The following is a 24174-nucleotide window of genomic DNA, read 5'->3' as shown; positions in this document are numbered from 1 at the left end:
CAATCCTAATAATCATGTTTCTACCAATGAGATGCATGATAATGACTGTGTGGGTTTTTTATGTATGGCACAAAATGCATGAACAGTTATCAATCACATGAAAACAATTATTTAAATAAATAAATAAACAATAAATGTTGAACTGGGTGCTTTTGGGTATTTCTAATTTTATAACCTCTTTATAAAAATAAAATAAAACTGCCTTGATCTCCATCGGGCTTCTTTACTTTACTTTCGGTAGGATATGTGTCGTTGGTCCAGAATAATAATAAGAAAACAATTTTCTAATTATCTTGATTAAATAAAACAAAACTTTTAAATAATCATTATTTTATTTTCCTTTTTAATTAAAAACTGAAATAAATTTAATTAAAATCTATTATTTAGAAAAATAAATTTTTAAATAATATATTCAAAAAAGTTTGTTAGGATAACAAAATTATCTCATTATTAAAATATCAAATTTCTAATAAATATGATATTTAACATTTTAAATTTTTTTTAAAAAATAACAGATTAATTTCATAAAATAAAAAAAATTATGGACCAGTAAGACGAGGACACGTGGCATCAAAAAATGCTGCCGAGACCCATTTGTACGGACCCGTCCGTACGGTCTGTATGGACGTCCGTACGACATCCCCAGTAGCGGCTTAGAGGAACGGTGGCTGAATTCTGAATCCCGGGCTCTGTTTTGACTTTGTGTGATCAGAATTACAATTTTATGGTGTCAAAAACCAAATAAAATTTCATAAATCCTATGCCCTTTAATGGCTTACACAGTGATCTAAAACAAATCCTAACCCAAAAACACCATACAATTAACGATTCAACATTCCCATGCATTCAATCATATTAAACCATCCATTCATTCATTAAAAATAAATAAATGCATAAAACTAAACCCACACAAATTCAATATATATATATGTGAAGATGGCTCTGGTACCATTTGTTGGTTTTTATAGATCAAATCAGAGATTATACACAACGGAACAACAATCAAAATTGTTAATTTAACCCCACAAGATTTCTAGATGTACTTCTTCACATACATATATATATTGAATCAAAGATATGAATAGAAAATTATCTCAAGTCCTTCCTTGCTTCTATCTTCTTGTACGAAAAAAATCCTTGAGATCTCACACCAGGATCTTCCGAAATGTTCTCAACACTCAACGAACGAGTGTGGACTCGCTATACAAAATAATCGGCAAAATCTATTTATCAGATGTTCTCAACACATGAGATCTGATAAAGTTTGGACCTAAGTTTTTGAAGAACAGTGACCTATGCTTGTATCACTGTTCTATTTCTCTCAGGGAGATTTCACGATATATTTTCTATCACTAAAAAGTATCGTTCTGAAAAACTGATCTCCTATATTTAATATATGCAATATATTAAAAATAAAATAATTGTTATTTTAAACAGTTTGAAAATAACTAATCAGTTATCAGATTTTGTTTAAATAATAATATTTTAATCATATTACAATATATCATTATTTCTTTAATATTTAAATAACTAAAATTGTGAAAAAAGAGACTTCTAGAAGCTTCTTGTGTGTGTAGCATAGTGATTGTGCACTGTGCTACACGTGTACCACATGCCAAGGAAGGCATGTGATTTTTCCCAATTTTTCTTATTATTTAAATACCAAAATCCCAAAAATAAATTAATTCAAAATTAATTATATTTTTGTTAAAGTAAATAATTAATTAATTACACATAATTATACAATAATTATGTTTAGTGCATAAAAAAATATTTTACTTATCAAATAAGTCCTTTTGCCCATTTTTGTATTTATCTTTGTCAGTGTTTGTTTGAGCCATTTCGGGGACCATGGACCTATAACATTAAGCTCCAATAAATTGAAACTAAATAATTAAACTCTTTAATTATAATAATTAAATTATTAATTCTGATATTTCTCCACTATAAATTCAGAAGTGAACTCTTTATGTTATAGATATACTTTTACAGAAATATTATTTTAAGCTGTCCATTGATATAACCATTTTGCAATAGTTCAACCCTCTAATTAATTAGTTCATAAATTAGAATGGAATAATTACCATTTCACCTTTCTAATTTACTTCTTATTCCTTAAGTACCATTAATTCACTAGTGAATAATTAATCTATAATCTAATTATAGATTTGAGCTCAAAATCATTCAGTTCTAGAATTAACCCTTAAGGGAACTAATATACGATCCGTTAGGAAAGATTAGATTCTATATTGTTGATACATGTTCCCAGCCATCCATGATATTAAATCTCCAAAACAAAAGTCATTAGCCTCATTATTTGAAGAGACCTTAACGAATGAATCAAAAGATTTAATAAACATGAACAGGAGTTCATGAACACTCAGGATTAAGGTTGATCTATAAATGATCATCAGTTATGATATGAATTACAATTTTTTGGCTAAAGACTTTTATTCATATCGATCCATATCATATATAATCATATTATGTCAAGCACATTTACCGAGATGTCTTACCACATCAACAATCTGAATCTAGATTATTTGTATCAACATGATACTCGGCAAACCGTACTTACAACCCCAATTAAAGAATTCCATAACTTCAATTTGTTGTTGTTGACTATTTTTATTCATTCATGTGATCTTAATTCTCTCATACTAATACAAGATCACATCTTCAATAATGAATATGGAATTTTTCTGATATATACAAAATTATTCAAACAATAATTTAATACTATAAATATAACAATAATAAACCATTGTATTTATTTATTCATCGAAATAATAAATGTATTTTACAAGCTTTTAGGACATACTCCTAACAATTTATGTCTTGAGCTCCTCAATTTTTGGCTAAGTAAGCATACTTGGGAATTCCTTTGGAACCTGCGTGTGAGGTGCATCTTACTGGTGGCACCTCCCCCAAAATGGGATAGGGCCTCTTCAGCGAGCTACATTCCTCAAGAGGTTCATGGGGATCTGACAAGATGGTTTCACATGAGAGGTGGGGATCTTGTTGGGCACGCGGCGTGGTGGTAGTGCGCAAGGTGTGGGGGTCTTGCTAGGCTTGCGACGTGGTGGCAGCGCGTGAGGCGTGGTGGTCTGGGCATGCAGCGTGGAGGCAAAGCATGAGGCACGACGTGGTGGCAGTGCGTGAGGCGTGGGGGTCACACTGGGCACGCAGCTTTGTGGCAGCACGCGAGGCGCAGCAAGGTGGCAGTGAGCGAGGCGTGGGGGTCTCGTTGGGCACGCAACGTGGTGGTCTCGCTGGGCATGTAATGTGGAGGCAGCGCATGAGGCATGGCGTGGTGGCAGCATGCGAGGCATGGGGGTCTCGCTGGGCAAGCAGTGTGGTGGCAGCGCGCGAGGCATGGTGGTCTCGCTGGGCATGCGGCGTGGAGGCAGCGCGCAAGGTGCGACATGGTGGTAGCGCGCGAGGCGTGGGGGTCTCTGAGGCCTTCCTGATGCGAGACACCCTCCAGTTGCGAGGTGCCTTCCTTGTGCGAGACATCCACCTGATGCGAGATGCATGGAGTGAGGCGCGGCTCCGCGCATGAGGTCGTGGTGCAGGGCCCTTGGCACAAGACCATGGTGCGAGGCCTTTGGTGTTCAGAGAGGCGCAAGGGTGTGTGACACCTGGGCGCAAGGCTATTTGGTCTTCAGCGAGGCGGAGGCCTCGTGGGCACTTGGGAGTGTTGGCTAGAACGTGGTCTCGTGATACCTATTGGCCTGAACTCGATAGTGGGACTATGTAGAGTCCAAGAACTTTACCTAGCTAGTTAGATAGTAGTAGTATTAGTAATAGCTAGTAATAGTTGTAGTATGTTTATTACTGTGGATTTTGGTTCAAGCCGGGACTTAGTTGAACACTCGTAGCAACACTTATAGATTTTATAAGTGTAACCTATAGTTTAAGAATATTAATTATAACATAAGGTTTGATTAATATAGCTGATTATAAAGATGATATTTATTATACTATAAGGTTTAGATAGAACTAATAAGATCATGACACTTTTTCATGTGCATGTTTATTGAGAAATTAAGTATTTTTGAGGAATAGTTTATTAAGAGTAATATTTGAAAACCCCAGAATCTGCCAACAGCTTTAAGATCGTTATAGGACTCAGCCAAAGCTATTTACTTAATTAAAATTAGGCTGAAAAAGTGCAATTACGTGTATAATATTTCAGTGTATGCTGATATATCGCAGCTCTAGGGGGCGATATATTGCCACTCGGGGAATACGAAAAATATGTAACTTCGCACGAACACTTTGACAAGCCTCGGGAATATAAACCCAAGCGATATATTGCCTACCATGGGCGATATATCGGCTCTAGGGTAATATTTTTTAATAATTTTGAAACCGAGCTCAATTCAACCCATAACCTCTTAGCTAGCCTTAGAATCTTTTGACCGAGTCTTAAGTCTCTGCTGAATGAATATTCAAATGTTTTTCAATTAAAAGTCATTATTTTTATTCAAGCTAAAAGAAGATATTTTCATTCTTGAACTCTATAAATAGGACCTAGTACCCAGCCATTTCTTTCATTCTTCAAGCTGAGTTCAGAGCCTTCAAGCTGCTAGGTTTACTTTAGAGTGGTAAACACTTGGGTTGGGGTTATAAGCTTTATCATCTTAAGCTTATTAAACACTTGGGTATTCCGATATCGAGGTGTAGTTCAGTTATAGTGCATTCAAAGGTATTCCTATTCCTATTCGTAGTTCATTTCTGTATGTTTCATCAGTTGTAGTAGTTTTTCTCTACTCAAATCCTAACTCACGGTTTTCCATTCTTGGTTAGGCATCTAAGTTCTTTGAACTTGAGGTTTCTTGTCGGTAAGTATCTTCTCAGTGGTTTAGTTCATTCCTTTTCATCTCTTTCTTTTATAAATACTCACCTTTCTATTGTTGGTTTTAGGAGTGTTCCAAAATCCCGTCCTTGTTCTCACATCCCGGTATTGGTAAGGAAAATAGGATAGTTATTATATGCTTATATGATTATGCTATAATATGTTTTTATATGTTATGATATATATATGTTTTGGGGCTTATAGTTGCTTAAATAGCAAACCCCAACACTTTTATGTTCTTGGGGCTTATAGTTGCTTAGCTAGCAAACCTCATTGTATTTTGAGGCTTATAGTTGCTTAGTTAGCAAACCCCAATGTTTACCATGTACATGGGTTAGAATTGTGATGTATGTTATAGTATATGTTATATGTTTATAGTTTATAGTTTATAGTTTATAGTTTATGTTTATGTATCATGCTTTTAATAGATTTTCCTTGTTGGGCATTAGGCTCATTCCTTTATTTTTATATGTGCAGGAAAATAATTATGGCAGCGGGAAGATTCTTGGCAGCTTGGGATTGTGTATTGATGGAGAATGGATTCGGTGGACTACGTGAACGATTCGAGGACGAAGTTGTTTTTAGTCATTTCAATTATGTTTTCTATGTATTTTTCGCAACTGATTTTGTAACGAATTTATTTAAGATTTAAGATATGTTTTATTGTCAAACAATGGGATCCCATATCATACCCCAAATTTTTATGTATTTTAACCTTTGCTTTACAATTTTTAATAAAGTTATGACTATTTCGTATGTATGTTTTCTTAAGAATAGTGTTTATGTATACGTAGTTTTAATGGTCCAAAGTCTAGAATTAGTTGGGTCATTATAGACTAAGTGACCCTTAGCCATGTATTTCAACCAGGGATCAGAGATTTTTTCCATGGTGGATTTTCGGAATCTACACTTGCCCCCCAGCCTATAAGGAGGTCTTTAGGTGTCCTTGTAGACTCGTTATAATGCTACACTTACTATACTCTATTGGTACAGCTATGTGATTTCTTGTAAACCAAGTTGTTGATGGTTGTCAACGAATTTTGTGATGCTAGTGACAACGGTGGCACATTTTGGGCTGCCATGGTCGCATGAGTGGAAAGACAGCTAATCGGTATCCAGTCATGCATTACCTCCACGGGGGAGTTGCGAGCATCATGGCACATTGTTATTATTTCGTGAGATCTCTCAGGATGACTAAGTATAGATGAAATCGTATGGTACTCGAGAACAGGCTTTGGTGGGTATGATCAAGTGCTGGATGAAAAGGACTAAACATTGACATGCGAGGCCACAAACCAAGTTATCCGGGGGCATCGAGGCAAGGGTGACCTTCCTTCTTTCCTTTGAGTCTTCAACGTTCATCTGTCAACACGTGAAGGCCTTTGTTTGTCATATTTTTCATGACTACGATACTTGCATTATACTTGGAGGAATATAAGGTATCAAAAGGTGTCATTCAGCACTATTGGTTGATGAAGACCTCGCTATGCAAGATGGTCTCGCATAGCGAGACCCTCTCACATGGTGAGGCTCGACTCCTTCTCTCATTGGTGTGAGACTTTGAGAGGTCCACTCTTTTCTTTAGTACGGGGCCTTGAGAAGCCTTGTATTTATTGTTCTGGGACTTTGAGAAGCCATTTTTTTTCTTTTTTTTCGCATGAGGAGCTTTTGCAAGTCCTCATGGTCAATAGCTTTATGTTGGAAGGGTTCCCTTTGGGACCCCTCTACTGCGTGTGATTCGTGTCTATTGGTGCACCTTGATTTCTTGTAAGGATATGTTGACCCTTTGGGTTCTTGCTATCCTTTTATATATTTTTTAGCGCACGTTTTATTTTGTGCGAGAAGCGTCCTTCTCGTCATTATGCATAGTACTATTTTTGCAAGTGTCTTCTTTGAGACCCTTTTTGTAAGAGTCTTCTTTGTGACCCTTTTCACAAGCGTCTTCTTTGAGACCCTTTTCACAGGTGCCTTCTTTGAGGCCTTTTTCACAAGTGTCTTCCTTGAGACCCTTTTCACAAGCGCCTTCTTTGAGGCCCTTTTTGGGCCAGGTGACCTTGGCTGACCTAGGAGTGTTATGAGGACCTTTTTTGGTCTTTGATGTGATCTATCATTGGGTTGGGACCCTTTATAGGGAGATGGTATTTGTGAAACCTTGCAAGCGCTTATTTTCAAGGCCTTTTTTCCCTCGGTAAGGTGACTCAGTCGATCTAGACTTAGGGATCTTTTTAGGCTCCCCTTTGGTCTTCTGCGACGCGATCCTTTTATAGGGTGCATGTGTTTGTGGAGAGGTAACTTTTGAGGGACCTTTTGACTTTCTTAGATTCTATAAGGGTAGCTAGTCCTTATAGATTCAAATGTTGTCTTACAAGGTTCACCACTCATACATACAAGTATTATAAGTACTTACATATATACTTTACGAGGCTAGACACTCGTTTCGAACTTCTCTAGGAACCTATTGAGGCTTGCGAGGCTAGGCACCTATTTTGCACATGGCTAGGTGCCTGTTGAGGCTCGCGAGGTTAGACACTTATTTTGCACAAGACTGGGTGCCTGTTGAGGCTTGCGAGGTTGAACACCTCCCAAGTGGTTGATGGGGTCTATCTTTCCAAGCACTTTGTCTTATTTTGTTTTTTTTTTATGCTCTGACAATTTCAGATCTCTGGAATTAGCTTGGTGACCTCTTTGGATCTTTATGGAGGCCAATTGCGATGACTTATTTGGTTCCTAAGCGACTCATATAAAGGGAGTCTTATCAGAGGTTATCCTTGTTGAATCCCGCTTGCCTCTTCCTTGAAGCATTCTTGTAAACCTCTTCCAATCTTCAACTTGATTAGTGACTCCTCTATCATAACGATCTCTTCTATGCGGAATCTTCAGACTTATTGGTAGAAAGATGATCGAAGGAATGCATGCTTTCCTCAACATGCAAGTTCCTATGGCCCTCTTCCACACGTATATATTTTTGGGCTCTTTCGAAGAACTCCTCTAAGCTTGTAATCTCCCTCTTGAGCATGTTATCCCATAACTTGCTTCCAGAACGAACCCCAGCTGTGATTGCCATCTTGAGCTCTGCTCTAGTCACAGTCACCATCTTAGTTGCTTCCATATTGAATCTGTGGATATAGCTCTTTAGGCTTTCACTCTCATCTTATTTTATGTGAGCGAGGCTGGTAATTGGCATAACATAATCACGGACTGGATGGTGTTGTCGAAGAAATTCGCCAGAGAATTGCTGCCGTGACTTGATTGTTCCCAGCCTTAACCTCTTGAACCACTTGTACGCAACTCTTTTAAGTGTAATGACAAAGCAATGGAACTTTGCTCTGCTGTTGACCCCCCTTAACCTCATCAAGTTATTGAAGGAGTCCAGGTGATACTTTGGGTCCGTAGTACCATCGTACGGAGTCATGCAAGGCTCTTTGAAGCTGGCGGGGAGTTGTTCAACCTGGATCTCCCTTGTGAAGGGTGACTCATAGTTAAACTCTTCATCAATAATGTGCCCCCCAGATGATGTGACGATCTCGCTCTTTTGAAGACTCTTCATCTCGGTGTCCAGCTCATGTTGCCTCCTATTCAAGGAGTCTCTCAGCTCAGTAGGGTTTGCCTTTCTCTTCTCTTTGCCCCTCGAGGGGGTTATAGGAGGTGTCATCCTTACTTCTGACCTCTCCCTATTGAGCTTTTCTCCTAGGCCAAGGGGCGCCTCTTTTGAGGTGACTTTAGCTTCTTTCTTACGACCATCGCCGTCCCTCCACCTTTGCTCCCGGGGGTACTTCACCGGCATAGGTCCCTCATGGTACTTTGTCTGGGGAGTGTTGCTGGTGGAAATTTGGGTTATCCCATCATCTACGAGGACAGGGGTTTCCCCTCTTTCACGCTATGTATTTTTATGCTTCGGAAGGGGTAGGCTCAACTTTCCTTGCAAAAGGTCATTTAAAACCTCCTGCATGTTCTCTAGACTGGTTTCCAGCCTTCGATTCTTTTCATGTAACTCACGAATCTCATCCTCATAGAAGCAAGTCCTTGAGCTGTAATTCACTTAGTGTACTCGGGGACTCTTGCCTAGCCTGTTTGTCGAGGGACCCGAGTCTTGGTGACTTGAGTATGGTGCCATCGGGGGCCGAGGATGTGGGTGCACTGGCGGCTTCGAATGACCTCCGCCGGGCCGGACAGCCGGGGATGATGCTTCCTTCTCCTCCCTTGGGGGAGGACATTCCTTCGGCATATCTCCATGCTTAGGCGAAGGAGGGTCTTTCCTGGAAGCCTTCTGTTGTTCTCCGTCCAGGTGAGCCTCAACATCTTGTAGTTGTCGTAAGCATTTTGAATGCCTTGGCATTTTTCCTTGCTAGAAGTGATGAAAGAACATTGGATTGATTACATGTCCTTACAAGAAATCAAGGTGCACCAACAGACATGAATCACACGCAGTAGAGGGGTCCCAAAGGGAACCCTTTCAACATAAAGCTATTGACCATGAGGACTTGCAAAAGCTCCTCATGTGAAAAAAAAATGGCTTCTCAAAGTCTCAAAATAATAAAAACAAGGCTTCTCAAGTTCCCGTACTAAAGAAAAGAATGGGCTTCTTAAAGTCTCACACCAATGAGAGAAGGAGGCGAGCCTCACCATGTGAGAGGGTTTCGCTGTGCGAGACCATCTTGCATAGCAAGGTCTTCATCAACCAATAGTGTTGAATGACACCTTTTGATGCCTTATATGCCTCCAAGTATAATGCAAGTATCGTAGTCATGAAAAAGATGACAAACAAAGGCCTTCACGTGTTGACAGATGAAGGTTGAAGACTCAGAGGCGAGAAGGAAGGTCAACCTTGGCCCGATGCCCTCGGATAACTTGGTTTGTGGCCTCGCATGTCAATGCTTAGTCCTTTTCATCCAACACTTGATCATACCACTACTAGAAAAAATGCTTTTAATAACACTGAAAATGTGTTATCAAAACATACGATAACACTTTCTGATGTGTTAAGACAGACTATGTTATCGTAGGTTAGGGTACTTTACATAACACTTTATCAGTGTTATACAGATGTGTTATTGTACTGTCAACGATAACACAATTTCTGTGTTATTTTAATATATAGATAAGTGTTGAATTATGTTATTTATAGTCGATTATATAACACTTTTTTTGTGTTATACTACACTTTAGTATAACACTTTTTTTGTGGTATACTATACTTTAGTACAACACATTATTTGTGTTATACTACACTTTAGTATAACACATGTGTTATATTAGCTTAGAGAAACATAATCTTTTTTTACTTACACAAAACTAGGAAAACAAATATGAAAGTTGAAGCCAAATAAGGTAACATAAATAGATTTTTATTAATTACTCAAATGTAATTACAATATTTAGTCTACTAGTCTAGGCTTAAGAAATCATATCACAACATAGTTTATGCCCAATTCAGATTCCTTTATCACTAAATACAAAACAAGAAATGTATACAAAAATTAGTGAAATACATTCTTCCATTCGAAAGGCCTAAACTACAAATGTTGTCAAGAATTGCTCCAAAGAAATCATCTCAATATACCTGCACATTGTAAAAAAAAGTCCTTTTATTATTAAGAACATAAGACTTAAGCTAGTTTCCACCTGTAAGAATATAAAGTTTAAATTAAATTTGTAATAACTCCAAAACTTGACGAAACAGCAGGGTATAGCAAGATGTACTACCATGCAAAACGACTGAAGCAACAAAACATGCAACTTAAAACAATAAGCTAAGAGATGAACGAAGAAAAAATTCCACTGCCAAACAGAGTACTCTATCAATACCTAAAACTTAATGAAAATGAAAGAAACATTCAGCAGCATAATTCTAAAGCACAACAGAAGACTTTCTTCTTTATACCTTGACAAGGGCTGATGAAAGTCATCTTTTTGTTGCTAGTTCGTCTTCTAACATGGTCATATCAGCCTATTAAGAAAGAAAAATCTAAGCATATGAATTTCCCACAAAACAAACAGTTAAATTCATAAATGAAAGTGAATGAGAAAATCAGAGAGGAAAAATAGAAAAGAAGTTAATTACCGCTCTAAACTAAAATAGAAAAGAATTAGCTATTGCTTTCATACTTTTATGAAAAATGTGATTAACTTACATAGGATCATGTAGATAGTTACCTCTCTAAAAGTTTCATTGTAGTTGCTTCATCCAACACATCCTTGCATTCACATAGAAAATCACAGAACTCTTTTATTATTGATCGGTACTTTGAACTATGCATGAGAAATTTCCCCAAAAACAAAGGCCAAGTTTCTGGGATCAAATTCATAAAAATCAGAAGTTTCGAGAACTTTACCTAAATTTGACCTCAGATTTTCTGACTCCTAATTGCCAACTCTCTTCTCAAGTTTTGGCAAAAATAATTATGTGACTTAAAAACTGAACATCAATTGCTGTTTCATGTAAACACAAGTTATCAAGCTAAAAATCAACACGAGAACAAATGAGCAACAAGTTGATCATGTACAAACAGATACGAATCAAATTTATTTTTAAGTTATACACCACATACCAAAATCTGTGAATCTCCTCTTGCAAAGGTGAAGAAACTCAGCGTATTTCTAAGCTCCCTCGTTTGTCTTGTCAAGCTGCAAGACCAAAGGTCGCCTCGTCATGATCCCTATAGATTTTCCAATCCAAATTCCATTATATATCCTTGCTAAAACAAAATAGTAAATAAGAAGAAAAAAGATACAAGAAAATTAAATGATAAAAATAGTAAATAAGAAAAAAAACAACTAGCCTTTGTTTACTTTTGATTATTAAACTAAGCAAGCTAGTTAATTGAGGGTAGATAGAGATGAATAATAATAATAAAAAAGAAGAAGAAAGAGCTACATGAAAAAGCTGAAAAGTAATAGACATAAAATCAGCAATTGATTATGCACTCAGAATGTTACTTACTTAATTACCATTGTAATTAAATCTTTACACTTATATGTTTCAGTTGATACCAACTCAAAGACAGCTTTTGTTACCAACTCAAAGATAGCTTTTGTTACAAAGACAAAATACTTATAAAAACAGAAGAACTTGCATTAGATATATCACTCAACCGCCAACATATGTATATAGTTCACACTTAAGATTATTAGCTTTAAAAATTTGTAGATAGATTTGTATTGAGCATGTTACTCACAATTGTACTAAAGAAGTCAGATTCACAAACGTTGATGGTATAGGACCTTGAAAATAATTTCCTTGTAATACCCTGCAATAACATAAGCAAATGGCTAACTTTATGTTAATATACAGATATAGATGTTGCAATGTTATCAAAATACACCCATCTATTCAACTTGTCTTACATGTTAGTAAGATTTGACCAACTTCCTATGAAATATGGAATCTTGCCTGTAAGCTCATTATCTGATGCCCACCTACAAGTTGAAGATGTTATTAGACAAGAAAAACCTATAACTTTTTTTATTTCTTATATAATAGTATGCCTATTATATCATGAGAGGTAAAAGAAACAGTTTACAATTGTTCCAAGCTTCGGAGATTTTCAAATGTTGAAGAAATCTCGCCACTAACTCCAGAATTGAAAAGACTACTATCAAATATAAACAATGAAAAACAAAGGAATCAGGATGGGACCAATGTACTACTGCAATCATTAAGTTGAATAGTAATTCTCAATGGGTTTCATGATACCTGTATGGACTATAAATAAATGCACCCAATCATAAATAGAAAAAGAAATGAAACGAAAGACCCGTAATAATACAAGCGTACAGTATTTTTAATTTGTTTAAATTCCCTAGTTCTGGCGGTAGCTGACCAGAGAAATTGTTCATTGGTAAGTACCTATAGACAAAATTATTTCCAAGAATAAATGTCATTAATATCATAAACTATGAAATAGTCTTCAATGATATGATTGAAATGTGTAATGGAAAATTCATAAAGAAAGGAGAAAAAACAATATAGTTACCATTAAAATGAAAAAATGCCTATAACTTACCAAAAAGATAGGTCAGTAAGTAGTCCCAATTCCTTTGGTACCTCCCCTGACAGTTCATTTGCGCTTAAGGCCCTAGTAATTGCCAAAAAATAATGATCAAGTGGAGAGAAATATTTTTAAAGCACAGATCTTACTCTAGTGAACAACCCATATAAATTGGCCCAAGAGATAACAAAAAATCTAAAAAATCAATAATTTCTTGGAATCCAATGTTACTATTAGTGAGTAGAAAACTGATCCCACTTTTGTAAAGTTAGTCTTGAAAAAAAAATACTATAATGCAGCAATTGCTTGGTCATAAGATGCTCTCCTCTCGAGTCTAAAACGAAAATAATTCAATGCACATAGCAATTCTGTTGGTAAAATATTTAAAAATAAAATAGCAATAACAAAAGGCTTCAAAAAATTATGAAAATGTCTCATAAAGTAAAAAAGGCAAACCTGCCGCATTGCTGGATCTTTCATTTGGTTTCTCACCTGTTCTTCCAGATCACTAGTGGGGGCGGGGAAGCTCGATTGAGCTGGAAAACTTCTTGAATTTAAAGATGTACCGTGTGAACTACTTTTGCCTCAAACATTAGTTTCATCTATAATAGAACTGGGTCCTGCTCTTAAACCACCATCTGAACTGGGTCCGGCCGCATTTAGAGTTGTTGGCATTGGAAATGAGTTATTTCCCCTCAATTGTGATGCCATTTCGAACATCTTCTGAAGTTCCTCTGGTGGCATTTTATTCATCATATCAGAGGCTGTTTTCAGCATGTCAGGTGTCAGATTTGGAGGAACTGGCCCAGGTTTGAAACTGTCATTAGTACCAAGGCCTCCCATAATACTTGGGTTATCCTCCTGAAATGAGGAAGCCAATTCAAACATTCTTTGAAGTTCCTCAGCTGACATTTTGCCAATCATGTTTGATGCAGACTTTACCATGTGAGCATTTACCTCTCCAGAATTACCAGCATTCAAAGCAGCAAGAGTTTCAGGATCAGCATTTGCAATGAATTTCTGGAATGATCTATTAATGTAGACACACATGCACAAAAATAAATTACTTGGGTTGCAAAGTTGTTTTGAAAAAAAAAATAGACTAGAAAAATTGCAACAAATAAACGATGAGAATGGTACATTTTTTAAAAAGAACTAACATGCACGTGCAAAGTAATGAACTAACATCAACTGAAAATAAAATAAGTACAAAATTAACAAACCTCTTGGTGCACGTGCACCTCCCTCCTTCAGTAATCTTTCCTCAGCATCCCTGATAAAACAATATATGCTAGTTAAAAAAAGAAAAAGAAGGAACAATTGATGTTAATCTGCTATAACAAAGTCCAAGAAGATCATTCACAAGAAATTACACCTCAAGACCTCTGCATTTGTTTCATCATCAGGAGAAACTTCATGAGCCTTGATAAGATCAGAGATAGCATCCTAACAACAAGAATGTCCCCCAATGGTTAGCAGGGCAATTGCATAAACATCCTTCAGAAGACATTTAAAAGAAACTCACTTGTAGTTGACCTAGTTCTTTATATGCTTGACCTCTCCAGTAAAGTGCTTTCACATTCTTCACATCATATCCCAATACCTGTAACAATGAAAAACATTTCTAAGCTGATGAGCAAGTTAAAAAAGAAAAAGAGCATTAATGAATTGTTAATATCTATATAGACCTTCTGAACATAAAAGCATTATTTTCTGAAACAATTTTTTTATTATAAGATCAGAACTGATAGATTGAAAATGAGAAAATACAAAAGCAATATTAGATAACAAACAGTCCTCTAGCTTTGGTGCTATTATTATAAATGTCTTGATTATTAATCACAGTTGACTGATATATAGTATAATAGAAAGCAAAAGGAAGACAACTCAATACCTCAGAACCTTCTTTTATGCATTCATCAAACTGCTTTGTTTTCAAGTAACATGACATCAAGTTTAGTGAGCATGCCAACTCTAGTGCTTGACCTTTCGATGATGGAATGCCTTTTAGGTTCTTTTTTGCCTCAAAGATGAAAAGTACTAATCATACTCAAAAACCAAAAGTTCACACTGAAAGTAGAGAAAGTTCTCTTCAAGTAGGCCAAAGTAACAGTAAATATACTCACAAGACAGTACTTCTGCAAGGCATCATTGTACTTTCCCTGGCTATGAAGCTCATTTCCCTGCCAAATTATATGCAAAACAAGTGTGAATGAAGACAATGAAGATAGACTAAGGGAATCTACGAACACTTTATGAAATATATGTTCCACTATATAATCGAATGGCTGATCATTAATGTTCTAATCAGTCCTTAATCAACAAAAAATTATTAAATAAATCGAATTGCGGGTAAGAGTTTTTTAAAGACAGTATTTGATTTTTTTTTCCCCTCTAGAAGCAAAAACATTGCAGATCAAGTAATATAGTTAAGATTTTCTAAGATTAAAAGCAGTTATTTCTCTACTAGCAAGAACATTGCAGATCAAGTGATATAGTTAAGATTTCTAAAATTAACAGTAGTTGTTTAAGAACACTGCAGATCAACAAAGAATTAAGAAATGTTGGTAGTTGTTTCAACATAGAAATATGAGAAGAAATCTAATTTTTATACTATCAAACACGTCACTTCCTGCATCAAAATAAAAGAAAAACATAGGAAAAGTTAAGAAAAATGTAACATTTTAGCTTATATTCTACAATATCACATTTGAATTTTCTGATACAAAAACATCAACAAAACTTGTCCAATATACTTTCTAAAACAAAAACTACCAACAAAAATTATGAAACTATAAAACTAAAACACTTCACATATTATCAATTTTTAGAACAAAATTAATGACATTAATTAATATAGATATAAATTGACAAATATATATTAAATAGCATTATTTTATCTTTTTTTGTCACAAGTCTGCAAGTTCAACGGCAGTGAAAATTAAATGAGTGCAAACAATTTTAGTTTTCCAAGTCCATTAAAATGGCATCGATAGCTATGTACTGATCACCAAAAGCATGCCCTCCAATGCATATTAGTTTGTTCCATCTAGAGAAACAAATAATAAAGAAAAATACAAACCAATCCTGATTGTATGATAAAAACATAATTGAAATGAGAATATTGCACATCACATATCATAGACAAGGTGTGGAATACTTTTGCATCAGAGTAATTCCAATGACTATTTAAAAAAATTCGTATTGTACCAATTGGACTCCTTCCCATTTGTTTCAAGTTGTACTCATTCACATCCCCTTCATCTATCATATCACAATATCATTTAATTTCCATTAGCAAGGATTCCAAAAACTCTTTAAGCAAAGAAAATTATATTCATATTATTTTTGTAATCAAGTTGATCAACTACAACCCAATTAATAATATATTTGGACATGCTATTTTTCAAACATAGTAAATATATTAGGGTAGGTAGGAGAGAGAATTAGTGGCCTATGGGGAAAAATACTATTTTTTTAAAAAAAAAAATATATTAACATACTTTAAAGTAGCTAGATATGGATGCAAGTATGTTCACAATAGACTTCCTCACTTTTCATTAAAATAAAACATCAAATACGATCCACTAACACTTTCTAATAATTATATCTATTAACACTTCCAGCATGTTAAGCACACTTTCTAATAATCATACCCATTCAATATAGTACATGTCAATAAAAAAACCCAACCTAATTTTTCTCAAGAAAGAAGAAAATACATTGAAGTTCCAAAAAACCAACACATAAGGGATCACCTCCAAAAATTCAAGATACCAAAGGACCTAGATGAGAGAGCCCAAGAAGCCAACGCATGCAGCCACTACAAGCAAAACAATTTTTAATTATAACACTTAAAAACTTAAGTGACGTCGACCACAAACAGCAGTGATATAAGAATGACTTTCAATTATGATCAAGACACAATATCTATATGGTTTGTCTTGATGGAGTTGGACTTTGACCAAGAAAAGTAAATTCTCTGGTCAGTTTTGTTACAAAACATTGCATTAAATACATAAGGGTCTACAAATTTGGCATAGTGAATTCTTTTAAAAAGTGTCATTTTCGGTAGTTCCAACTATGTGAGTTTCTCAGAGTAATTTTCTCATTACTTTAGTACTAGACATGATAGATAAGAGACATGTTTACTCAATATATATATATATAATGTCCTAAATGGAATACATATTGGGTACAATAATTAATTCATGTAGATGGAGACATCTTTAGCAAAAGATAGATTATGAACAAAAGTAAAGTTGGAACATAAGTTAAAAAACAAAAATAGAATTGATAAGTAAAAATATTTGGACCATATTATGTTCATGCATATGTCAAAAGAAACCTACATATATGAATTAAAGTTTGAAGACCTTGTATTGCAAAAAAATGATACTTGCATATGCTGTAAGAAATATGCATATATGGGTTCAAGATGAATATAAGGCAGAAAACATGGAGATAGCTTGCCATTTCATTCTCTCACTTCTATAATAAATAAATATATTATATACATATATGAGAACAGAGACTTTTATAATTATAAAAGTAAACATGCAATACATAGCATTTAAATAAAAAAACCTACCCAAAAAAAGATTTATTTTAATGGAACACTAGCAGAAAGTCCCTAAATCCCAAAATCAAGATTGAAATTTATCAATTTGATTTCCTAAGATTCTCAAGAATGAAGTTAGTGAGCAACACATATCAACCACAGGGAACTCAAACCTTGTAAAAGAAATTGAAACAGATAACAAACCAATTTGCATTCAAATATAAAGTCAATAGACTGAAAGGGAATACATTCTATCTATACATAGATTGAAAAAAAAATCAAAACCCAAATCATAATCATGTGAAAATGCAGCAAAAGAAATTTTAGTATATATACACGTAATCTAAAAATTGATATCATTATATATAAAAATGATCCAGTGTTTTGCAAGAATTAGAAATGGGAGCAAATCTTAAATAAAGTCTCTACTATAAACACGAGATTTGAGCCAAAAACAAAATGGAAAAGAGAAGAGGTGTACCTGAAATGGAATAAGGATAGAGCAAGGAAATATAAATAAGAGTAGATTTATAAAATGGTGCTAGTTTATTGAACCAAGACCTAACGTACAAATCCATCCACTGCAGTCCAAAAGCTCAAACCTTGCTGCTGCAATTAACACCTCAAACCCACTAGAAAATTAATAGGTAAATTTATGAACATTTATAACATATACATGCCTATAAAGAAAAATATTTGAAATAAAACATGAACTGTATCTTACAAAAAATAAAATACCTTCCCTAGAGATGTTTTCCGTTCTTTGCAAGGTCAAATCAAGCCCTAAAGGAATTTTTCCAACCATAATCTGAATGCAATGAGACTTTGAAAATTAAAAAAGAAAACAATCAGTTAAGAAACCTACAAGAAAAAGAAGAAAAAAAGAAAGAAATGATGAGAGAGAAGGAGAGAGGAGACAAGAAGATCTACAATATCAGAACTAGCATCACCAAAAATGTCGATGATGGGTGTGCTGCCATTGTCGAAAATCCAACTGAGGAGGCCCCATTCGGATGCCTTGGCTGCATTGTACTTTTCTTCACGCTTGGCTGATCCTGTGCCCAACGATAGAACTGGCATTCTCTTCCCATCCATCGCTGTGACACCGGCACCAGCACCAGCCCCATGCTCTGCGCCCACTACATCATCATCATTCTCGCCCTTCATCAATTCCCCCCAATGAGTGATTTTTCTTTGTCATTTCACTCAACAGGCGTAGAGAGGCATAGAGAGGCATAGACGGAGGAGAGAGGCGTAGAGAGGTGTAGAGAGGCGCAGACGGAGGAGAGAGGCGTAGGCGTAGACGGAGGAGAGAGGCGTAGAGAGGAGAAAGGTGGTGGGTGTGATGGGAGAAAATAGCAATTAGGTCATGTGTGAACAGGTTGAATAGTGGAAAGCAGAAAAGAGATCCCCGCTTAAAATTTTAATTAGGCGCGTATTTTTTTGTGAACCGCTTAAAATTTTAACACATACCATAATACTTTTTTAATAGTATTATATTCATGTGTTATGGAAATGGGTATTTGGTGTAGTGTACCCTCCAAAGCCTGTTCTCGAGTGTCATCCCGAGAGATCTCACGAAATAATAACAATGTGCCATGATGCTCGACAACTCCCCCATGGAGGTAATGCATGATTGGATACCGATTAGTTGTCTTTCCACTCATGCGAGCATGACAGCCCAGAGTGTGCCACCGTTGTCACTAGCATCACAAACTTCGTTGACAAATTCTCACCGTCAACAACTTGGTTTACAAGAAATCACACAGTCGTACCACCAGAGCATAGTAAGTGTAGCATTATAACGAGTCTACAAGGACGCCTAAAGACCTCCTTATAGACTGGGGGCAAGTGTGGATTCCAAAAATCCACCAAGGAAAAAATATGATCCCTGGTTGAAATACATGGCTAAGGGTCACTTAGTCATGTATTTCAACCAGGGATCAGAGATTTTTTCCTTAGTGGATTTTTGGGATCCACAATTATACAACAGGTACCTCACGACCAAAACTCAAATGCAGATGCTTTGGCAAAACTGGCAAGTGCAAAGGATGAAAATACGCTAAATATTGTTCTAGTTGAGCATCTAGAAGCTCCAAGTATACAGATAACAGACTCTATAATGGTTATTCATGTCATCGATTCATGGATGACCCATATCATACAATATCTCGAGCATGGTTTATTGCCTAGTGGTTGAAACGAGTCAAGAAAATTAATGAGGCAATATGCTCGGTACATATTACTAGATGAAATCCCATATCGATGAGGGCATTCACTACCATTTCTACACTGTGTCACCAAAGAAAAAGCCAAAGAATTGTTGTGATAAGTATATGAAGAGTTTTGTGGTGACCATGTTGGGGGGCAGAGTCTGGCTAAAAAAAGTACTAAGACAAGGGTATTTCTGGCCAACCATGAACAAAGATGCAATGGACTACGTGAGAAAATGCAACAAATGTCAAAGATTCTCCAAAGCTCCTCGAATAGCCCAAATGAGTTAAAACAAATGCAAATCCCTTAGCCATTGGTAATTTGGGGGATAGATCTAATCGAGGCCTTACCAACAGGAAAGGGAGGAATCAAGTACGCGGTTGTGGATGTTGACTACTTTATCAAATGGACAAAAGCTGAGCCACTCGCAACCATCACATTGAAAAAGTTCATTGACTTTATGGTCAAAAATATAATCTATCGTTATGGCCTGCCAAAGAAGATAGTGTCAGATAATAGAACTCAATTTGTCAGTGACATGTGTTACAGAATTTTGTGAGCATCATGGTATTACTAAAAGCTTCTCTTCTGTTGTTCATGTGCAAGACAATGGAGAATTCGAAGTTGTTAACAAGACCCTGAAAGACACTCTTAAGAAAAGGCTTGAACAGTGAAAGGGGCATGGCTAGAAGAACTACTCAAAGTACACTGGTCGTATAGAACAACTCATCAAACAACAACTAGCCATCCTCCATTTTCCTTAGCATGTGGGTATGAAGCTATGTTACTAGTTGAATTAGATCCACCATCTCATCGAAGGATCGCATACGACCAGAATCATAACCACCAACGGTTGGCAAAATCACTAGACTTGATTGAGGAATGACGAGAACTAGCCCAATTACGAGTAACAGCTTAACAACAAAAGGTCGCTCGATATTTTAACTCTACAGTACACGAGATGAAGTTTGATGTTGGCAATTTATTACTCATAAGAGTTTTTCTAAACACTCGCTACCAGGCTACTGGAGTACTCAAACCAAACTGGGAGGGCACTTATCAAGTTGAAGAAATTCTCCAACCAGGAACATACAAACTTTCTCAGATGAATGGCGATCTATTTCCACAATATTGGAATGGGAAGCACCCACGCAAGTATTATCAATGAACACCGCTTTTTGAAGGGGTAGCTTGTATTTAATTTCCTTTTATTTACAAGTTTCGAACAAGGGCTAGTTGATATTTATTAATGGTCGCTTATAAGTGTAAGACTAGTTATGGTCACTCGTACAGACATGTTTAGTCCATTTTTTACGAGTTAGTAAAAGGAACTGTGCACAAACAGTTATTCTTGCAAATTATTATATTTTTTACAAGTGTTTTCTCTTTAGTGTGTTGTTTTGCTTTATTATAATATTTAATACTAGTTACTAGTTTCACGAACAGAAATGTTCGAATGGGTCCGGTCTATGGCAAGTAACCAAGCACCTTTAGCTCCTCGATCACTCGGGGGGCATACAGAATATAAAGCATAAGAAATGCATATGAAAATATGTAAACACATGAGCAAAATAAGTGAAATCACGTAAAAACACTTAGAATATTTTCAAAACTTTTTTTGATAATATAGAGTTTTATGTTAGGTTCGATCATACGAGCAGGTATGAAAATATTAAAATACTAACATGATTTCCTGTACACCACGAGCATAATTGCTCGGATGTATGTGAAAAATAAAAAGAAAACTGCTTAAAAGCAGCATATTGTCTCAACATTACAAACAGAATTGCTCGGATGTTACAAAAAAATAGGTTACAAATTAAAAGAAAAATTAAACAAGCACCAAGAAGGAAAACCAAGTTGTTGAAGGAGGTTGTTCGACGATGGTATCAGCATTGTCCTCAGGTTGAAGACCATTAGCAAGGGAAACCTCTTCAATAGGAAAGGGGGGGTTGTTCTCCTCGTCAAGTCGAGCAAGGCACTTGTTTATCTCTGCATGTTTCACATGTTTTGGGAGATAATAAAAATTGGAATTTTGATTTCTCTTCCAAAACATATAAAATCAATTGAAGACAACTCCTTTGAACCGCTCTAAGTTGCTCACATTATCCTGCTCAAGGGTGGACACCTTCTCTTCCAGCTAAGTGACCTTTTTCTCCTGGTTGTTCGCCTCTTGGTGACTCTTTGAAAGGTCATTCTTCAGCTTCAAGGCCTCATCCATGTTTGTTTTGGCGAGGTTCTTGTATTTTTCCACCAATTCATTTACTACTTTAAGGTCATCGGACAACTTCTTCTCGGTCACAAACGTATCCTTCTCCCTGGCTAGCATCTTATTTTCCTCGACCAACTTGACATTCTCCTCCAATAGCCTTCTGCCTTCTTCAATGAAGCTCTCAACGTACCTCCATCCATGGTTTAAAGTGAAGAGAGCCTACAATCAAAAAACACCAAGCATGTATTAGTAAAGGTATTTGAAGAATACACATTGAAAAGAAGAAATATACTTACACTTATAAACTCGTTAAATCTTCAGCCAAGGACCTTGTTGGTACCAAGGCCAGGCAAGGCAGCAAAGGCCTGCTTGCTCAGCCTGTGCCGAGCCACCTTTGTGACCTTGTCGACGGTTAAGCTAGAGGCATTGTTGAGGAGTTCTGTCATTGCGGACATACCCACTGGCTTGGAGGTTGAGCCTTGAGGAGGAGGAGACGGTGGAGGAGTTGTCTCTTTGGTCGGGGGGTAGTCTCCTAGGGCCTTTGTTTTTTAGCACGGGGAACCTTGCTCGAGCCCCCCGCATATTTCCTTGCTGGTAGCTTGGACCCAGCAGTGGCTCCCCCAAAGGCATATATGTCAAAGGCCTCAGACATATATGCATGGAAACAACAAGTTAATAAATGATAAATACTACAACAAAGAATAAAGATGTAAAATGACTAGAAGTAATACTTGAACTACATGTGTTGGTCGCTACATTATCTAAGCTACTTCTACTACTAACTAAAGAGTCATATGTCTCAAGAAACTCTAAGTTACAACTACTAGTTGATTAAATGAATCTGCCATCCCTATCAAACAGATCAGTAGGAATGAGGAGTAATTTGAGTACATCATTAGAAAAACTATTACCATTTTCATCTTCCAAAGAAGATACTTCCTCGCAATCAAGCCTCTGCGATAGTTTTTTCTTGCTCTTACCGTGGACAGGAGGGATAGAGGTTGTTCATTGGTCCTCACTAGGCTCTCTAATGTTTACACCAGTCGTACGAGGCCTAGGAGGTTGGGAAAGGCTACTCAGAGGCAGCCTAATCATTTGTGCCTTCTCTGGTGGCAATTTCCGTGGTCGAATCCTTCTCAACGTTGTGAGGTTGGAAGAGACCGACCAAACTGAGATTCACCACAGTAACTAAATACTTGCAACTCTTCTCCTCTGCAGTCAAGCTAGCAAGGATGTCATCTCAATCGATCATGGATTTGGTGAGGCGTGGTCGGTGCCATGGACCTAAATAGAGAGAGAGAGAGAGAGAGAGAGAAGAATGGCACTAAGTATAGGCGAATAGACAAGTATCAACCAAATGTGAACAATGATAGTAAAGAATTACCTCCCCAGATGAAGGTCGAATTATCTGCGACCAAGTCCGTGTTGGGGTTTTATGCCCTAATTAAAACTCAATTTCTTTGTATTCTTATTTTATTATCTATAAAAGAATATAAATCAATTTTTGACTTGGTCAATCACTTTGCTTACATGTTTTATTTTCATAATTATTTGTTTAATATATGTTTAACCAAAAACTATTTGCTTGCTAACGTGGCACGATCGGGGTGCACATGAATAACACGTGACTATTTAGTGATGACAGTCTGGTCGACCAACGACCCAAATAGAAGCTGCTTGATGGATTCAAGAAAATGGTGAACAGTACGACAAAAGATATGCTAACATATGCGACCAGGTTTGATCGTAGTAACAAAGTCAGAGTTCCAATACAGTTATAAGTAGGATATTTCAAAGATATTTGACCCTCTTTATATGTAATTATTATGATTTCTGTTATTATTGAAATATGCTTGTAACAAAGTTTAAAAACTGCCCACCGGCCAATATGTACATCCTTGAGCCTATAAATATGACTCATTGGATTCAAAAGAAAAGGACAATAATTTGTATTCATAGAGAACTAGTGTATTTTATACACGACTTTTGTATCCCCTTTTGGAGCTTGCAAAACTCAGTGAACCCTAGTTGGCTGATCGCAGGTTTAAAGTTTACATCAATAAAAAAACTAAGTGGACGTAGGTTATTACCAATCTCTCGGGTCGAACCACTATAAAATCCTTGCGTCATTTAGTTCTTGCATTCAGCTTATACATTCGTATAGTTTTTAGTGACTCTGTGCCATTGGCTAAATTTTCAGCCAACATTTTGGTGCTTTCATTGAGAGCTGAGCTCAAGACATTCGGAATAAACAATGGCGAAAACCTCCAGGAAAGCAGGCCAGACAGGGCAGACATCTGGAAGTATGCCAAATCAACCTCCTCCACAAGAGGTAGCA

General features: G+C 36.3%; 1 protein-coding gene, 1 long non-coding RNA gene and 1 pseudogene across 5 annotated transcripts; all 3 read right to left on the bottom strand.

Annotated features, from left to right (window-relative positions):
- Positions 1–10236: 10236 nt before the first annotated feature.
- On the bottom strand, positions 10237–12303 carry LOC133818570 (uncharacterized). 3 transcript variants are annotated; one of them, XR_009885951.1, is made up of 6 exons: positions 12206–12303; positions 12037–12108; positions 11194–11517; positions 11015–11055; positions 10743–10808; positions 10237–10421 (listed from the first exon to the last, which is right to left on the bottom strand). It is a non-coding gene; the product is annotated as an uncharacterized LOC133818570 (long non-coding RNA). The 3 variants fall into 3 exon arrangements; XR_009885952.1 differs by having other exon boundaries at positions 11015–11290; positions 11410–11517; XR_009885950.1 differs by having other exon boundaries at positions 11015–11517.
- An 84-nt stretch (positions 12304–12387) lies between these two features.
- LOC133814791 (outer envelope protein 61-like) lies at positions 12388–16120 on the bottom strand (annotated as a pseudogene).
- Positions 16121–17670: 1550 nt separating this feature from the next.
- Positions 17671–18696, bottom strand: LOC133818569 (uncharacterized). 2 transcript variants are annotated; one of them, XM_062251516.1, is made up of 2 exons: positions 18341–18696; positions 17671–18233 (listed from the first exon to the last, which is right to left on the bottom strand). In XM_062251516.1, exons 1-2 carry the CDS (start codon positions 18575–18577, stop codon positions 18051–18053), a joined length of 420 nt encoding a protein of 139 aa, XP_062107500.1. In that variant the 5' UTR covers positions 18578–18696; the 3' UTR covers positions 17671–18050. The 2 variants fall into 2 exon arrangements, with proteins under 2 accessions (XP_062107500.1, XP_062107501.1); XM_062251517.1 differs by having other exon boundaries at positions 17671–18218.
- Positions 18697–24174: the final 5478 nt, after the last annotated feature.

The sequence above is a fragment of the Humulus lupulus genome, chromosome 2, assembly GCF_963169125.1.
Source record: "Humulus lupulus chromosome 2, drHumLupu1.1, whole genome shotgun sequence".
In the NCBI taxonomy this organism is placed as follows: domain Eukaryota; kingdom Viridiplantae; phylum Streptophyta; class Magnoliopsida; order Rosales; family Cannabaceae; genus Humulus; species Humulus lupulus.
Note: the sequence above shows the minus strand (reverse complement) of the source record. Positions and strands in the feature narration are given on the sequence as shown.

Coding starts and splice junctions, on each gene's coding strand:
- LOC133818569 (XM_062251516.1), bottom strand. CDS start 18,577: ATGAAGGGCGAGAATGATGATGATGTAGTGGGCGCAGAGCATGGGGCT. Junction 18,234..18,340: donor GTGATGCTAGTTCTGATATT/GTAGATCTTCTT, acceptor TAATTTTCAAAG/TCTCATTGCATTCAGATTAT.